The 15,555-nt window shown below is 42.1% G+C and overlaps 1 protein-coding gene across 10 annotated transcripts in view; it reads left to right on the top strand.

Annotated features, from left to right (window-relative positions):
• NFATC1 (nuclear factor of activated T cells 1) overlaps positions 1-15,555 on the top strand; it is a 182,039-nt gene that overhangs the window by 125,426 nt on the left and 41,058 nt on the right. For 8 of the 10 annotated variants that reach the window (XM_083187778.1, XM_083187776.1, XM_083187779.1 and 5 more), the window contains one exon: positions 1,623-2,312. The exons of 1 other annotated variant lie outside the window; for it this stretch is intronic. In XM_083187778.1, the coding sequence (XP_083043904.1) occupies positions 1,623-2,312 (690 nt within the window). The remainder of the gene's footprint in view (positions 1-1,622; positions 2,313-15,555) is intronic. One more of the 10 variants, XM_083187783.1, reaches the window with a different exon arrangement.

Below are 15,555 nucleotides of genomic sequence, written 5' to 3' on the forward strand. Positions count from 1 at the left end.
TATGTCTGCTTAATATTGTACTGCTGAGGAGTAATTGAAAATGGGAAAGCAGATATAAGATGTCTGTGTATAGTAAGCATTAATAATATATGTATATATATATATATATATATATATATATATATATATATATATATATATATATATATATACAGTTCCAAATCTGCCGGCACTCTAAAATCAATCATAGACAACTTGCCCCCGGTGGCAGTAGAAAGTGAAAGTATAGCAGTCCAAATCCCAACAGGGAACAAACGGCACTCAGGAGACGGATATAGTGAAAAACCGACAAATTGTATTTGGGGACGTTTCAGGGGACAAACCCCATCCTCAGCCGTAGGATTGGGCTGAGGACGGGGTTTGTCCCCTGAAACGTCCCCCTGTTTGTTCCCTGTTGGGATTTGGACTGATATATATATGTATATATATAATGCTGAACATATTTAAATCAGTAAACTAATAAAGTTATTTTGAGGCATTTTATGGTATTGCCCTATTTTTACGTTTGTAAGAATAATAATATTTCACTTCTCAGGGAACTTCACCAAGATGGGAGTTCTATTTCAGAGTCTATATATTATCTTTTAGAAGTTGCTAAATAAATAAGAAGTAGATTCTGATTGGTTGCCCATAGCAACATCCCACGTGCAACAGAACTCCCATCTTAGTAAATTTCCCCCTCAATGTCTACCCATCCCTGATATATTTTATTATATTTATGATGAACACAGTTTTATTACTACAGTTTTGGTTAGTAGACATCATTTTGTCTTTGTATAGCTGGTGTAAAGCTACAATAATTAACCACAGGTGTGTCGTTCTATGAGCATATTTAACAGAATCAGAGATATTTCAGGTCAGTTTTGCCTATCCCAGTCTCTGATCATTTAAAATTATGCAACCAATGGTTTGTTTTCTAACTGTATCTCTTGAGACGCGTTAGCCTTTTGCAAAGCATCATGGGAGTAGACATTTGCATGAATTGCTGAAATGTTGAGACTGTTGGTTAAATTAGCGCATAATCTTATAATATGACTTTGTGGACTAAAAAAGCTTTGGAACGTATGCCATAGCTCTCAGTAGCTGAATAAACACAGCAGTGCAAGACACTAACATAATCTCCGTAGTTCCTGGTGACATCATAACCACAACTGCATTTATTGTGTATATTTCTTCCTTGATTAATTTGAATCTGTTTAGTCTGACAACGATTTTACCAAACACACAGACATTTATCAAGTGGTCGATCAGTAGCAGCAGAAAACACAAAAATACATCCAAGTGATTTTTTTTTCCTCTTTTGCTTTGATTAATACAAATCCATGGAGCCCTTGGGTCCAAAGCTTCTTCAGCAACATGGCTATTTGCAAATAGATTTTTATAGCACATTAGTGCTGCAGTAGATTCCAAAGAAAATAGTTCTTTTGAATATTAGAACCAGCTGTGACTTATGCTGATGACTCATACTTTTTTTTTTTTTATTGGGTGGGAGAACGAGGCAAAAGACACACAGAGTCTTATTCAAGACGTTGTTTGTTTTGCAAGGGGTATCCTAGCCACAAGCCAACTTGATCTTACCAAAACGCAGCTCATGTTTGTTTAATTTTTTTCTCTCCTAACAGTTCCAATTATAAAAACAGAGCCCACTGATGACTATGAGTCAGCTCAAATATGTGGCCCAATGAACCAAGGATTAACTCAACTGTCCAAATCATACTACGGCCAACAGATTTTGATGCCCTCTGATCCTGGTTCGTGCCTTGTACCTGGCTTCACGTCCTGTCAGCAAAGAAACACTGTGATGTCATCATCTCCAAACTCAAGCCCCAAGCTTCATGACCTTTCAACTTCTGCATACAACAAATGCATCTCGAATCCTGGTCACACTCAACTAGGACTTCAACAGCCCACTGGAGGTGTCCCCACCATACAGGAAGTGCCACGGTCTATAGTTGTGCACCCAAGTTCACCCGATCAGTCATCCCACATCATGCTGCAGCCGCAGGTGAGTCTCCATCAGAGCAGTAGCTGTCCCCTTGGTTATCAACAAACAGTCTATCCCAACAGTCCCTCTTCTCCAGTTCCGTCTATTACCCAAGAGCCATCCTATTTGCTGTCCTGCAGTCCAACTCACTCATCAGTAATGAGCCAACCACAGCACCAACAGCAGAAGGTTCAGAGAAATGAATCTCCAACCACTCAACCACTGTCACTGCCAGAGTTGCATGAGGACAGTAATCATAATTTGGCCCCTATTCCTGTAACCATCAAGTGTGAGCCTGAGGAATTGGATCAGTTGTACTTGGATGATGGTAAGTGTTCTGCAGCTGTTGAGGCATTCATTCCACTATATTGCTGTATCAGTAAGTTCTTTATTAACCAGATGCTTTCAGGAACACTCGTAAATTAACAGCGTTAAGAACTGGTGCAGAAATATGTCCATTTAGAATTAATAAAAATAAGAAGAGGGAATTCAAAATGTTCCTAATGTAGCATTTCTCATACTGTGTATTTTAAGCATTAAGTGCCATTCATAACCACAGAGGTAGCTTAACCACCAATTGCTACACAAAAGTAATTGCAACCATATGCTCTTAGCTCATGCAGGTGATTTGATAAAGTCTGTGTGGAAGTACAATAAAATGTCTAGCAATGAGCAGTCTAGCTTTCCAGTACAAACACAGCAGTAGCAGAGATATGCGGCAGAATATTATATGACTGGATACAGTACTATAATATAAGTAAGACTTATTTTTCAGAGAATATTGTATTGGTACCACCACTGACATTGCTCATTTTTTTGAGAGGTGTAGTGATGTGTAGAAAACTAAATTGAAAGGGGATACAGTTTAGCATTGTCTGCTAAATATCCATCATTGACACATAGCACTTGTTAGTGTTTATAGGTAAAAGTATGGTACTTATGTAATATCTGGGCTCCCGTTTTTCTTATGAGACCACGTCCGCTCGCCACGCTTCGGGCACAGTGGCTCGCTGCGCACGCCACACTATATAGAATCAACTCCATGCGTAGTTGGATAGTAGGGGTATGAAAAAATGGGGTGCATTTAACATGGGAGCCCAGATAATACATAAGTACCAAAAGTATTTATCAGACTGCAACATTATAATTGATGAGTTGTACACTTAGGGGGGATATTCAATCTTGGATTCTGACTGTCGGAAAATTCCGACAGTTGGAATTCTGGCCCATTTTCTCCCAGCTTGACAGAGAGTGGTGAAAAGTGGGTGTGTTAGCGAAAACGGCCATGGATTGTCGAGAAACGGCTGTGACTTCGACAATCCAAGGCCGTTTCTTACACAACAGATCGGACTTGTTTTAAAGTCAGATCTGTTTTGTTGAAATCCGCCTTCAATGCAGTCATAAATAGCAGCATTGAATAGGCAACAGGCGCTATTTCCCCTGTCGATTAGGCTGTAATTACTAAGCAAAATTTTTTCAAAACCGACATTTGAAGGTAGGATTTAAAATTGTTATAATATTGACTGCAGGAATGTTACATTTATTATTATTATTATTTAAATCCCAAATGAAAACTTCAAAAAATCAGCAGCTTTGGAAATTCACTGCTTTTAACCCATTCAAACATGTAGCTATAGCCCGTGTTTTACACGCGAACATGCATCAACTAAATCCCAGGTCCGCTACCTGCTCCCAACCAGGGAGCTGAGACCTAGGAATTTGCCAGCTTGTCAGAACCATCAAATTCCTGGGTCACATGTCTCAAAATTGTACTATTCAATATAACCCTTGGTCTTGACTTACAAAATGAAGTCATAAAATAGATGATATTAACAGAGATATTTGCACACAATTTAGAAGTTACAGCACAGGACACGTATTTGTTGTCTAAATTCGGCCTAGGTTACATTCCTCTGAAGTTATCATTAGCTGCCTTTTCTAGAAACATTTTTAATATGTAAATGAAAGAAAGATTCCTCCACTGAACAAGTTGTCAGGAATTGCTTCCAAAAGATTTACTGGGATGTTTTGAAAGGTTAATATGAAATGTGATTATGTGACCTCACCAAGCTTTGATTTAGCACTCACCACTGTGTATTCCAAAGTACCCCGACCCCTGTTACTGTGATACATGAGCTCTCTATTTTGAATAGGATTATAATTCACAATTGACTTGTCTGCTTTAACCACTTGATGCTGGGGCTGGGGAACATCTGAATTAGATTGCCTTTCAGGGGAAGAAAAGTTATATATATATATATATATATATATATATATATATATATATATATACATATTCATTAGGTCTCCCTTCTCTTACCTAAAACTGCAGGAATCCTGTGGATTTAGTTATATAAAACCCTAGAGTTTCTCTGTGCTTCAGTAACAAAGGCAGCATTTTTTTTTTTTTTTTTACTATGCAGACAAAAACAAATTTCCTTATTACTACAGCTGCAAAGTTCAATAAAAAATGTCAGACTCGTTTTCATTCTTTACTTAAATTTGAAATATGATTCCTAAACTTTTACTAATGAATTTTACTAATATAAAACAGCAGTGATTATATCTAGGAACAGCCCGTAGCTCTTCAGTGGTGGTGCTGAAGCGTCTGTGATTCTCAGCCAGTTTGATCTACAGCTTGAGTAACAGCTCAGTAACAACTGAAGTCATAGGTCACCTGCAACCTGTGTTCATGACTATAGGTACAATAACCCAAAGACCTGCACACATGTTTGTCAGCATAGAGTTATTGCTGTGTGTGTGTGTGTGTGTGTGTGTGTGTGTGTGTGTTGTGACTCACTTTAGGCTCTATAGTAATTTGTTTGCATCAAGTACATGTAAGATTTTTTCTTGTATATTCCTACACTTACATCCTACTCAGTGGATTGTAGTCATCACAACTAAACACAATCTGTGGCTGGTAAATAAAAGTTTTTTTACACACAGGCAGGGGTGTAGCCAGAGCTGTGTGGGCCACATCGCAACATTTTCAAGGGGCCCCTTTCCCAATGCTTCAAGAGTAGTGGTTCTTAAACTGTGGCTTGTGAGCCCCGACCTGGGGAGGCTCCAGAGGAGAGGCTGCAGTGCAGTTCAAAATTCAAATAGGGGAGGCAGATTCACTGGCAGTTGGAGTTTCTCCCCTAGTTGAAATTTGGACTGTGCTGCAGCCCAACCCCTGGAGCCGCCACTGGTACCAACCATGTCAGCATGGGTCTGCAACTCTGTGGTGCTGCCCATGAGGCTAATGACTCCTCTAATCTATCAGCCAGTTATCCAAGGAGTCTGAAAAATCAGTTGAATTGTCTGTTACTTCAGACTCCCTGGATCACTAGCTTAGAGATCTGAGGAGTCATCAGGCAGCTCCGACCTCACTCCAGTGCTGTGCATCTCCTGCCCGCCCAGCAGCAGCTGCTACCACCACTGCCAGGCCCAGTAACATTGGGGTCAAAGGAGGCAGCTGTCCCGGGCCCTGATGATCTGAGGAGCCCCAAGGCATGTTATTCTGCGGTAACTTGCTGGGGTCCTGTATTAATTTTTATTTTCTGAGGGGGTCCCAGAGTAAAATAGTTTGAGAACCACTGTTTTAGAGGGACACCTCTTCCCAGCAGTTGTTAGTTTTATAATAATAGTTCCCTAGTACACATTATGTCACATTATAGGGCTACCAGTAAGCATTAGGCAACACAGTACTGAGAATTCGCAATATGACATACAGTGACCCCAGTTCATATTATGCCTCACTATAATGCCTTCATTTCATACTGTGCCACTGTGCAGTGTCCCAGTTCATATTATGTAACATTATAATGTCCTACAGTTCATTTTATAACACATAACAATGAGCAGGTTCAGGGCATACTTAGATATATTGCAGGCCCCAAGGCAAAACTTTGTAAGGGCCCCTATGTACAATCCAATGGTAAAAAATCTAATGTAACTTTGACAGCTCTGGGCCTTATAGCAGCCGCACTCCCTGCACCAAAATAGTGTACGGACCCTTTAGACTTCATATTATTATTATTTTTAAAACAAGACCATATTGTTCTGCATCATCCTATAGACGTAGCTGCTTTTGTACAAGCCATGCCGGCCTGAATGAGGTTAAACAGTGTCTGTGTATAAACAGTAGCTCATATTTCTTACCCTTATGGGATTTTTCAATCACGACAATGTGTTGAATGTGTTGTATGTTGAGGCTATACAGGCTAAAACATATGTTTATGTGTTTTTGGAGCTGGTAGATTGAATGCATATGATCTGAGTTCTCTACGATTGTGACAAATGAATATGTAATTATGAAAGAAGACTCGTGAGCGTTAAAGATGAAGTGATTGGTGACCAGGTGAGAGATGACAGGCAGACATGAAGGATTGAATGTCAACAACTCCTGCTTTGTGTTTTTAATCATAATGGCTCGGTCATAGAAAATGTAAAGTGAAAGTTGAAACAGCTCTGCTACTGATTATATAAATGTTTATAAACGTATATTTTTTGTGTGGGTTTATAGTGCTTTGGATAAATAGGAAGCTTTTTGAATGTATATGTTGTACACCTGCTTGCTTATATGCTTTACTTAGGATTCCGGTTGATGCATCAACAGTCAATAGGGTGACAACATATGTTTGACTGTCAACACTTTATACCGTAACCCTTTACTTTGGCAACTTTTCAATGGTCCCCTACATAAGAGGCTGGTGGGGAGTCCGGGCAGGAGGTTCAGGGGTGTGCTGCTGCAAATGTAATCAAACTTCCACTGCTCCCAGCTGTACAGCCGGGACTTACAGCATTGTACAGCTGGGCTGCTTCCACAATGACTTAATTCATGAGAAATTGCATCATCAAGGCTCCAGATCGCAGAGTGGTCAACTCTACCAGGAGTGCAGAAGAACCCCCGAAATTCAGGAGTCTCTCACATATTACAAGAGCATAGCTTTTCTTTATTCTTCTTGAAACCTGTTTACATTCCACATTATTTAGGGATAAATAGTTCAGTAGTCTGAGCAATATTGTTGCTTTCCAAAAAGGTGCAATCTTCTCTCTCCCTACTTTGGATAAAACCTCCCCTCACCCCACCATAGTGTTGTGTGCTGGGGAGATGTGGGGGGACCTCTGCATCTTACTGTATTAATAATATACAGTATAAATAGGGTGAAACAAGTTGTACTATTGGAGGAAAACAAAAAATATATTTTTAAATGTTGACGTTATGACTACATCCTGATGGGGCTCCTACTGAATCAAGTTGTATGTGCACCAATAATTCTGAAGGTAGCTAGCACACCACCGGCACTGATTAGCTCCACAAACACTTTCCACAGTTCACTAGCACGTGTGTATAGAGCTCTGCATTACCAAGGCTGGGGACATGAAAAATAATCCATGAGATATTCAAAGTGACCTCACAATGGGCCTTATTTTGGTTCATTCTTTCTGACAAAATCCTTCTTAGATGGGCAAAACCATGTGCACTGCAGGTGGGGCAGGTGTTAATTGTGCAGAGAGAATTAGATTTGGGTGGGGTTTTACTTCAAAGTGAGATCTATATTGCAGTGTAAAAATAAAGCAGTCAGTATTTTCCATGCACAGAAACAAAATTACTCACCCAAATCTAATTCTCTCTGCACATGTTACATCTGCCCCCCTGCAGTGCACATGGTTTTGTCCATCTAAGAAGGATTTTGTCAGAAAGAATGAACCAAAATAAGGCCCATTGTGTTCCAGATGTGGCGAGCAATGCTAAATGCTCTGAAGCAGAACTTCCATTAAACTGCTTTATGTGTTCATCCTATTCCTGACCACCCAAAGTGAGGGTCTCTGCATTCTGGTCATCAATATTACTACAATCAGTATAAATTATTTTAAGTATTTTTCCAAGAGCAATGACACTATTCCAGACAGAATCTGATTCCCTTCCTGGCAACCTGGTTGCAGTACATAGCACTCAAAGTCTTGCAGTGCAGGAGAGATTCTGCATCAGACCAATGTAGACTGGGTCTAATGAAATCAGTTCTATTATGTCCAATTTATACTTACGGGCCAATTCAGACCCGATCCTTAGGGTCCAAATTTGGTGCCCTGGTTTTAATGGTGGGGGTGTACGCATGCACGAATATGTGCATGTGCAAACCTACTGTGCGAACACCTTCGTCGAGCACCACAATGGTTGTTCACACTTTGAGGGGAGGGAAGGGGGCAGGCAGGGGGCTGGTGCAGGTTAATGCCCAGCGTTATATGGGTGAGCCAGATGATTGAATGAATTTTCATAAGTGCGGCCGCATGCGAGGGGACGTGTAAGAGTACACATCCCCTCACATGCAAATATGGGGATTTGCGTGGAGGGGAGGGGGGTGGGCGGGTGTTCGGTTGAGCAGGCAGCATTCGCCTGTTCGCTAGGCTGCGGGACATATACGCAGCCTAGCGAACAGACCTTAGTTATCCTAGTATATGGAGAAACACAGACTCTTACCGTTTCGCTAGCCTGACTTGAAGCCTTCTGAGCAGACATGGGTTTCCAGTCCTGTTCGTGAGAAAATAATTAATAAATGCAAAGAAAAAAAAATATATTTTTTAAATTAGTTCTTTTAATTTTAGGAAAAAATGCTTTATTGTAATAATAATATATGTGTTATTTTACTTTCATACTGATATTGTCACCCTGAGAGGCTGATTGTTATTTAGAGAACAGTGGTGGAACTCGTGCCACCGCTGCCCTTGTCCAATAGGCTGTTCCAAGGATAGTGTTCATTCTAGCACCCGCCATATTTGAAAACCCATGCAGTTCCTCTTCGCTGCCTTGGGTGTTGCTGTCTGCTGTAATGCTTCTAGCTTAGTGTTGTCTGTATATCAGCACTGATATGCAAACCAGACCTGTGCTAGAAACACCACAGCAGAAAGCGACACCCCAGGCAGGGAAGAGGAACTGCATGGGTTTTCAAAGACAGCAGGTGCTAGAATGAACACTAAAGGATAGTTGAATAGGAAACCTTTGCTTCATAATGGCAATTTATATACCATACACCATTAGATGGGATGTAGTCTGGATTCCTGTGGTCAAAACACAGATATCAGAATCCCGTCTCGCGTTTAGAAGACCAGTGCCATAATACGGACATCTATGGAAATGTGCATGCATGAATTCCAACTGCCGACATTTAGACTGTGAGCATCCCAATTGTGCCGGGGTGGGGTAGGTTTAAGCTACAGAAGGTGGAAGGATGGGTAGGGTAAGGTTTAGCCCCCCCCCCCGGGCACCCACACACCGCCTCTCCCTCCCAGCGCCGACGGTCCCCCAGCCAGGCATGCACAGTAATGGTAATGGGATAGGAGGAGGAGGGGGGGGGTTGCGGGGGGGGGGGGAGGGATGAACCGCTGTGCCGCTGGGGGCCCGGACTGTAGGTTAGTCCTGGGCCCCAACAGTTCTAGTGGTGGCCCTGGGAAGGAAGGTTAGGCACTAAGAAGGGGCGTTAGGTTTAGGCCCTAAGGGGGTTACGGTGTGGGGAAGGAGGGTTAGGGTTATGCTGGGGGTTGGGCTGCAGGAAGGTAGAGTTAGGGGGACATGGGGAAGACAAGTATTCTTACTGGACACCCGTGTCAGGATTCTCTCAATCAGGACGTCACTGTTGGGCTTCTCAACCATGGTATCCTCACCGACAGTCATCCATATGTATTCCCATTGTACTTGTGTTCATTTTTACCATATCCCAGGTGTCCAAATTGTTATATGTGCAAGTTCTCTGCGCAGTTCAATACATCGTTTTCCTGCTCGGAATGTTAAAAATCTTTTTAACAACTGGAGATAACACCTTTTTTTGTGAGGTAAGGCCTTTAGGCACTTACAGACTAGTGTTATTAAAACTATACTTGCCATTTGTAGTTTAATCATTCCAGTCAGTCAGTCTTTTTTTTTTTATTCTAAATTTGTATGTCTACACTTAAGATCTCATACCACTGGTGTTTTGTTAAATGCGTTTTACATGCATACGTGTCATACTGTATGTAAATGTCACTGACACTGAAAATCATTGTTTGTAGACACAGTAGTGTTTATCTTGGTGTTACAGTATTTTCTGTGAACACCTATGGGGGCCTATAGTGACCTGTAAAACAAATATTCGTTCTACCTATGATTCTTGTTCACTTTAGTAGGCCACTGGGATGGTGGACTAACACAATGTAACATTTGGGCAGCATTTGGGTTAGAGTAAGGGGCCTTTTTGTCATTTTAGGTGAGTTAGACGTTTAACGTTTTTTCCTTCATCTGTTAGGAACAAAATCATTTGACTGTTAGGAATTTTCAAAACTAACAAAGCTGTGAGCTAAGAGATAGGTATTGGAAAAACACGTAAGATGGCAGAGTGCTGTCACTTTCAATTTCAACACATGTTGCTACACGAGACAATTCTTTTGTAAATGGGAAATATTGACGGTGAAGCATTGAAAAAAGCCCAAGTATCTTTTGTGCAGCAGGTATCCTTTTGTCTGTTTGTCTTTAGACAGCACAATTGCTAGGTTCAGCCTGAGGTTGACACAATTATGTGTTCTGAAAGCCCATGTGAGCACTCCAGTTTCCAGTAGTCAGTATGTCATTACAACAACATGCAGGTACTTTGTAAAGTTCACAACTATTGTCTCCCCTACAGTCTGGATAACAAACCTACTACTTCCTCTTCATCCCAAGTAGCCAGTCTTGGAGAAGAAAAAAAAAATTAGAGGTTACCTCATGGAAAGTTTTACTAATCTGGCAGCATGCCCGAATCTAGGGCCCACCGCATTTCTTACGATGATTGAAAGAGTACATGCTGTGATAAAACGTGCTGAGTCGCTAACATTTGAGATGAAGCTTTAGATTTGATGGATAGAAAAAAATAAATAAATAAGGGGCCAGAATAATTCATTAGGGTCAGATCTTTAATGGGTTTAAATGTTTACCCCTGTGAGGCAGAGAGCATTAAAACAATTCAGACCGCCAGGATATCATGCTTGCCTCTCCCCGTTTAACCTGTGCCCCTTCCCCTGAACATCTCTCAGGGGACTCACAGATGAGATTTGTCTGCAGAGCTTAATTGACAAGGGCAGGTGGCTCACACATTTGAAAGCCAATAACTTGCTCTAAATACATTAGCGTAATGAACTTTACTTGTACTTAACTGTTTTTTTGTGAGTAAACTTTGTGTACGATGGCAAGGTTCACGCTAATTTGCGTTTCAAAGTGAGAAAAAAAACAACAACTATTTAGTTTGTTTTGTAGTGGTAAACTAAATAATATGTAATAGGAGTTTAAGCATTACTCAAATGCAGATCAGACATCTCTTATGCTGCTTTAGGGGCCTACACACGGTGAAATTTGAGGGCATTTTCTAAGCGATTTCACTAGTTTGCTTAGAAAATAGCCCTACATCGCTCCGTGTAGGAGCCATATTGATTAATCACACAGCGATTAATGGAGGTTATTTTGATTTTAGCCTACTGCGCATGCATACCATTTGCAATGCGCATGTGCAGGTTCGCTCAACTGTGCACGGACGTAACCCAGCGAACAGAAATACTCTGCCGAGCACGCTTGGACATAGTAGGCGTAATGTGGGCATATCATAGGGCACGGCATCAAAACTGGGCAAAACTGTGTGGTAACCGGGGCGTACATATGTGTGGTGACAACAAGTGCTGGGCGTTGGCCTCGCTTGAGCCACCGAGCGCTCAGGCCAATACACATGAGAAACACTCACACGAAAAAAGCAAGTCTCACGTCTCGCAGCCCAGCTGCCTCAGCAGGCCTGTATTCGCTCGGACAATCAACATGCACAATAGCTAAATTACATTCAGCTGCATGCAATACACACCCTTGCAGCATAGATGTTTCTCTCATTTATCAATTAACTATTGACATGGCAGTAACACGGGAAGCACACTTTGTGGTAATTGGGTAATGGTCTGAGCATTACTTCTGTGCAGATTCGTGCTGTGGCGTGTTAAACACCAGCAGAGCCTGTTCACTTGGCTGTCCGCCCGCCTGCACGCCGGAAGTCAGAGCGAACAGGGTAAGATCTGTATGCATTAGCACCCCACTCCCCTTTGTGTGTTGATACCAAACGAACGGCTTTGGTGGCCTTATAGGTGTGCTTTCCGTCCCCGTGTGCATGTGCGTTCCGTTCGCTCGGCTGCGAGCGAATGTGTAACCGAACGAATCAACCAGATTAAGGGCCAATATCCAGCATGCTGGATAAATCTTTAATAGCTGGTTTCAGGGCCAGTGTTCGCACCGGAGAAGACCTGACAGATCGCTCAGCGGCACATTGGTGTGTGTTGAGCGATCTAGCATCACTCAGCACATCTCCCCGTGTGTAGGCCTCATTAGGCTATAAAACCATGTACATGCGGTGCGATTTGGCCAGGCAATCATCAAAATTGCCTAGAAGGTTAGCCAAAATCCGACTGTGTGTATACTGTGGGCGATAGAGATACGCGGCCACGAAGCATCGCTATTGCCTGGCAGAATAGACTACAGGTAAGGCAATTTGTACTAAGTCGCACATCTGTGTGTATTTGGCCTGTTTAGTACAAATCGCCAGACACCTGCCCATGTGTACACCTCTTAAGTGTCAGGCAAGGCCTTCCATGCCAGTCTATAAACGTCCCCCTATGCAGGCATATCAAGCCAATAGCGTGTGCAACAAACAAATAGTCAGCCAATTAGAGCTCATATGGCACAGGCAGATCCTGTGACATCCAATTAGAGTAAATTGCCAGTGACCATTCACTCACTCACCCCAAAGTTATGATTGGACCATATATTTCACCAGTTCTAATCAACATTTTATTGATCCTGGAGATATTCATTACAAATTACAATTGTTTTGATCTATATATGCTTCAATTTGTGGTTTATCTAATTTAGAATAATTTAATTGTCCACCTGAATTACTGCATGCATAGGAAACATAAATCAGTTTGCACTTGTTGAATGCAGACTTTATCAAGTAGGGACAACTACATATTATAGTTTGATTCTCCATTTTCTGCTCTAAGGAACATGATTATACCCCAGTTTTTTTTTTTCTTTTAGATGGAATGACATAATGGGGGAAATTTACTAACATGGGAGTTCTATTTCACTTGGGAAGTTGCTATGAACAACCAATATTTAATTTAGAGGCCAGGGTCACGGCAGGTTAGAATCCAAGGTGAAATTTTGCAGCCATCTGTATGTTATTACCCCCCCCCCCCCTTTATCACCTAAAGCCCTGTACACACGGCCAGTATCGCTAGCTAAATGGTCACTTTTTTTTATGTGCACAGGGCGATAAATCGATAAGAGCGCGCTCCCGCAGCCAGCCCTTTATGGCCGCTGTTTGCAGGAGTATGCTCCTGCAATTTTGACTTTTCAGTGGTGAAAACGTTTTTTAGCCAGTAAAAAATGGTACATGTGCCATATTGCAATTTAAAGGCCCATACACACTGGGTGATTTTGAGCTGAAAGCAGCTCACTTTTACCGTTTGAGAGGGTCAGCGATGAGCAGGTAGCGCTCCCGCATCACCCCCCAGTCACCGTCGCTCATCTGCTATTATTATCAGCAGATGAGTGGCGGGGTGGATGGCTTTCCATCATCACTGTGCATATACGCTGGGAAAAAACACCCAGTGTGTATGCACCTTAAGGGCTGGCCTGGAAGACAAGAGATTATTAGCACACATTGCAAGTATGGGCAGCAAGGATGGTGTAATGGTTAGCATTACTGCCTCACAGCACTGGGGTCATGGGTTCGATTCCCACCATTGTGTGGAGTTTGTATATTCTCCCCGTGCTTGTGTGGGTTTCCTCCGGGTACTCCGGTTTCCTTTCACAATCCAAAAATAAAAGGTTAATTGGCTCCCTAGAATGTGTGTGTGTGTGTGTGTACATGTGGTAGGGAATATAGATTGTAAGCTCAATTGGGGCAGGGACTGATGTAAATGTTCAAATATTCTTTTTCTATAGCGCTGCGGAATATGTGTGCTATATAAATAAATGGTAATAAATAAAGGGCATTCCTCAAAACATACCAGCTTTTTTCTTTTCATATATATTAAATGTTGGCTGGTGTGGAGAATAGCACAGTTTCTTATTAATGTAAATGCAGATATCTATGCATACTAAGAAAATAAATATTTAACTGTTACAGAAGAACATAACTTGCTGACAGAGCTAATCCAAGTATAAAAATGGTCTCTGCCCTGTCTGTGTAAGCCAAGGAGTCAAAAATATGCCAAGGTGAAGTCCTAGCAACCGTTCTATTTTAAGTTTGTAACAGTCAGCCATGTTCACTGCTTATGATCACTGTCATAAGCATCCATGAGCATGTCACTAGGAACTAACAGCACGCAGTATTGCTATACAGACACATGGACATGATTATGGCAATAACAGTCTTCTTTGTGTACTGATCCCTGAAGACTAATATAGGTATCACACATTTTTTTCTTGTAACAATATTGTAACAAATGTGTCAGACACCATATGAGCTCATCTAGGGGCCTATTTAACCAAATTTCTAGCACTGCCACTGCCCAATTATTAATATTTGTTACCGTTTATATTGCAATGGTTTACAATATGTTTTATCTGATTTATAATTGTACAGTTTTAGTTAGTGCACATTATTGAACACCTTGCATTGACATGCATCCCCACGTGTACCTCTATACAGCCTCTGTACATTGTGACAGTCACCACAGTAACTACAGTATAAGTGGCTTTGTACTACTAAACTCTAAATATATGAGCAATAAATAGCTTCCAGTGTTTTTATTTGCTGTGTAGATTTATGCTGTATGTGGATGGTGGAAGTTACATCATTGCAACCTACTTTGTCATACAGGAAGTGTTTGTGGTTTGAGAATTGCAGCCATTATTCAGCATGATTGTAGTGAGTAAAGACACACTTCTACAGCACTACAGAGCAGGGGCGTAACCAGGACTTTGTGTGCATCACAGCAACATTTTGAAAGGGTGCCCCCACTGTATGCCTACATTACCCATTAGGGGGCAGAGAGAGACATAAAGAGAAGAAGTGGCTGAGAGAAAGAGGTGGAGACAGGGGAGAGAGGGGGGCAGGTGGGACAGATAGAGCAGGGGGAGAGAGAGGGGGTTAAAGGGAGAGGACACATGAGAATAAAACATGGGATTGAGAAAAGGTGATGGGGAGAGAGCTAAAGAGACATGAGGGGAGAGAACAAGAGTGTGGAGAGAGATGAGACATAAAGAGGTAGGGGGAGTAAGTTGAGAGAGGCGGGGAATAGAGAGAGTTAGAGGGGGTGATATAGGTGGAGTTTTAAAGGGTTGATAGGCGTCACTCCCCCACCCCAGTACTAGCAGCACTGTGGCTGGTCTGGTTTTCACCTGGCTGGTCTCCTGTGCCCTGGTGCTGGCATCGGCCAGGTCCCCTGTGCACAACGGCAGCAGCCGAGTCTTCTGTGCACTATGGCAGCGGCCGCGTCTCCAGTGCCCTGGCAGTGGCTGGTTCCCCTGTGCGCTTCGGCAGCAGCCAGGTCTCCTTTGGGCTATGGCAGAGGCCGGGTCTCATGTGCCCTGATGC

Source organism: Crinia signifera, chromosome 5, assembly GCF_055691185.1.
Source record: "Crinia signifera chromosome 5, ASM5569118v1, whole genome shotgun sequence".
Lineage (NCBI taxonomy): Eukaryota > Metazoa > Chordata > Amphibia > Anura > Myobatrachidae > Crinia > Crinia signifera.